The sequence below is a fragment of the Cyprinodon variegatus genome, unplaced genomic scaffold, assembly GCF_000732505.1.
Source record: "Cyprinodon variegatus isolate N-32 unplaced genomic scaffold, C_variegatus-1.0 Scaffold541, whole genome shotgun sequence".
Lineage (NCBI taxonomy): Eukaryota > Metazoa > Chordata > Actinopteri > Cyprinodontiformes > Cyprinodontidae > Cyprinodon > Cyprinodon variegatus.
This window is the reverse complement of record NW_015150994.1, coordinates 139,073-141,415: the sequence shown is the minus strand read 5'-3', so window position 1 is coordinate 141,415 and position 2,343 is coordinate 139,073. Positions and strand designations below refer to the sequence as shown.

At 40.0% G+C, this 2,343-nt stretch overlaps 1 protein-coding gene across 1 annotated transcript in view; it reads left to right on the top strand.

The window, feature by feature from the left end:
* Positions 1-2,343, top strand: part of LOC107095375 (dystrophin-like) — a 369,912-nt gene that overhangs the window by 232,422 nt on the left and 135,147 nt on the right. Inside the window, 2 exon segments of the mRNA XM_015391433.1 lie at positions 1,267-1,345; positions 2,047-2,188. Of these exon segments, the coding sequence (XP_015246919.1) occupies positions 1,267-1,345; positions 2,047-2,188 (221 nt within the window).

Below are 2,343 nucleotides of genomic sequence, written 5' to 3'. Positions count from 1 at the left end.
TATTTCAAGATGTTTATTGCCCTCCCCGGTAGGGGGGGGGGGTAAAAAATGTTTTTTATAATCAGGAACCAATAACCTTTTGTTCAATGATTAAATGAAAGATTCTTTACCCTCTTTGAAATAGCTAGCAGCGAATAGACATCAGGATTCCACTAAATGACTCTTGGTCAGACTTGGTAATGGAAATGTAATGAGCATCTGAGGAACACATGAACACTAATGTTATATCAGTGTTTAGACCCTTTAGTGAAATAAAGCTTGTCTAAGCTTCAACAACAGCTCAAAACATGTTGCTATAGCATAGCATACAGTCCATCCTGAAATGATCAAAATCATCAAATGACATATAGTTTGTTCTGTCCCTAATCATGCCAGACCTGCAAACCCTTTTGTTCATGTCCATTTGGAAGGCTTGTGTTTCATCCAGCTGCAGCTCAGCAGTCAGGCCAACAGCAACCAGGGGTTTCTTTTTCTCAGTGGTTCACAGCAAGGCAGGAGTCTCATCCAGTCTGGCTCTATAAGTTCTGAAACTCAAGAGAAATATGTTGCAAAAGGTCTGTTTTGTTTCCTTCTCTGGTCATCATGTCAAGATAAAATATGGACACTGGTTCCCAATGTCCAAAAACCATGATCATGGCATACGGCACAACTTTGTACTTGTGACTGTGTTTAATGACAGTAAAAAAAGCTGGGGGGAAAAAATAAAATATATATATATATATATATATATTTAGTCATTCTTGATACATGAAAATCAGTCACAATGTATATTATCTACAGCAGACCTTTAGATTGTACTAAGTAGCAACAATAATTATTTCAAATATACTTTTTATTTTCAGTTTAAGGAAATATTTTATTAAATAGGATGTAAGAGTATTAAAAACAGTTACCTTTACTTCAGCTGTGTGTGCTTGAGATGTTGGTTTTTTTGTAGAAATGTGGATCTTTCAGATTTATGTGAGAAATACCTTTCTTCATGTTCCACACTTTGTGACATGAAGTGTTTGGTGCTCGTCCTGACTACAACACTGCTGTTGAATGTAGAGAGAAAAAAAAGAGCGATTCTTCTCTACTTTCTTTTCCAGACCAAACACTGACGTTTGTGACGTAACGGCAAAAACGTCAAAGAGTTGAAGAGATCATTTGAGTCACTAATTACAGAAGCTGCTCTGAGGTTAACCTGTCGATCTCTCTGTCAGTGAGCTTCTCCATGCTGCTCCGTTGTTCAGCTTCTCTATTTTTCTGCTTCCCCCTTTCCCACAGGCCATAGACAGAGAGCGGCCAGAGAAGTACAGAAAGCTACAGGAGGCGACGCGCACGGCGCAGACGCTCGTCGAGCAGGGTACTCGCACTCTCACACACTGGCATGCACACCCTGTCTGTCCCCATGGCAACGCCTCCACCTGTCCCACCCTCTCTGCTTGTCTCCATAGAAACACCGATGGAGAAGCACGCAGAGAGAGAGAGAGGACAGAGATGTCTTTTTTTGTGTCCTCACCTCTGTCCTTGTGTAATTGTTGGCATCCCTGAAAGCAGGGAAGCTCAATTTGTACCCGTCTCTCATTCCTACCTTCTGCCAGACAAAACTGAACACTTTTAGAGGTCTTCCCCCAGCTATTTTCCTCACCAACAAACACATCTAAAACAAACAGAACAAAAATAGAATTTAAACATCTCTTAAAATATGTTAAAGCGGCATTTAATAAACCGTTTTGTTTGAGTGTTTGGAGACAGATCCCAAAAACTTTCTCTTTGATATGCTTTTGCAGGACATCAAAACTTGTTGGTAGTACATTCTATATGATTTGAGCATAGGAACTAAATACTGCTTCTCCATGTTTGGTTCTAGTTCTGGGGATTCATTAATGCCTAATTTTGAATATTTGTTTTTTGTGACACTCTTGATCCTCCATTCTTATTGCCAACACTTAATAGAACCACTGGAGTTTGTCTTTGGTGGAATTACTTTTTTACAAATGACTCTTTTTGATCAAATTGTTGCTGTTGTCGGCTAACACTCTTATTCTTTTCAATTGTCTGCAGAGGGGAGCCGTGCAGACGACATCGCACAGGCTGCAGATCAGCTCAACCAGCGCTGGGCAGGATTCTGTGTCCTGCTGTCGGACCGTCTGACCTGGCTGGCTTACCAAACAAAGGTGCTTCCTACTGGTTCTGCAAACCAGGAGTTTGATAAAACGTGTTAGTTTGTTAAATTATTTAGCACCAGTTTTTAAAGTTATTTAACAAACCATTTCAATACCACCTATTGTCATTAAAGGAATAGTACACCCAAAACATGATTAGCCTTCATTTTCTACTCACCCCCATGCTGAACAACAC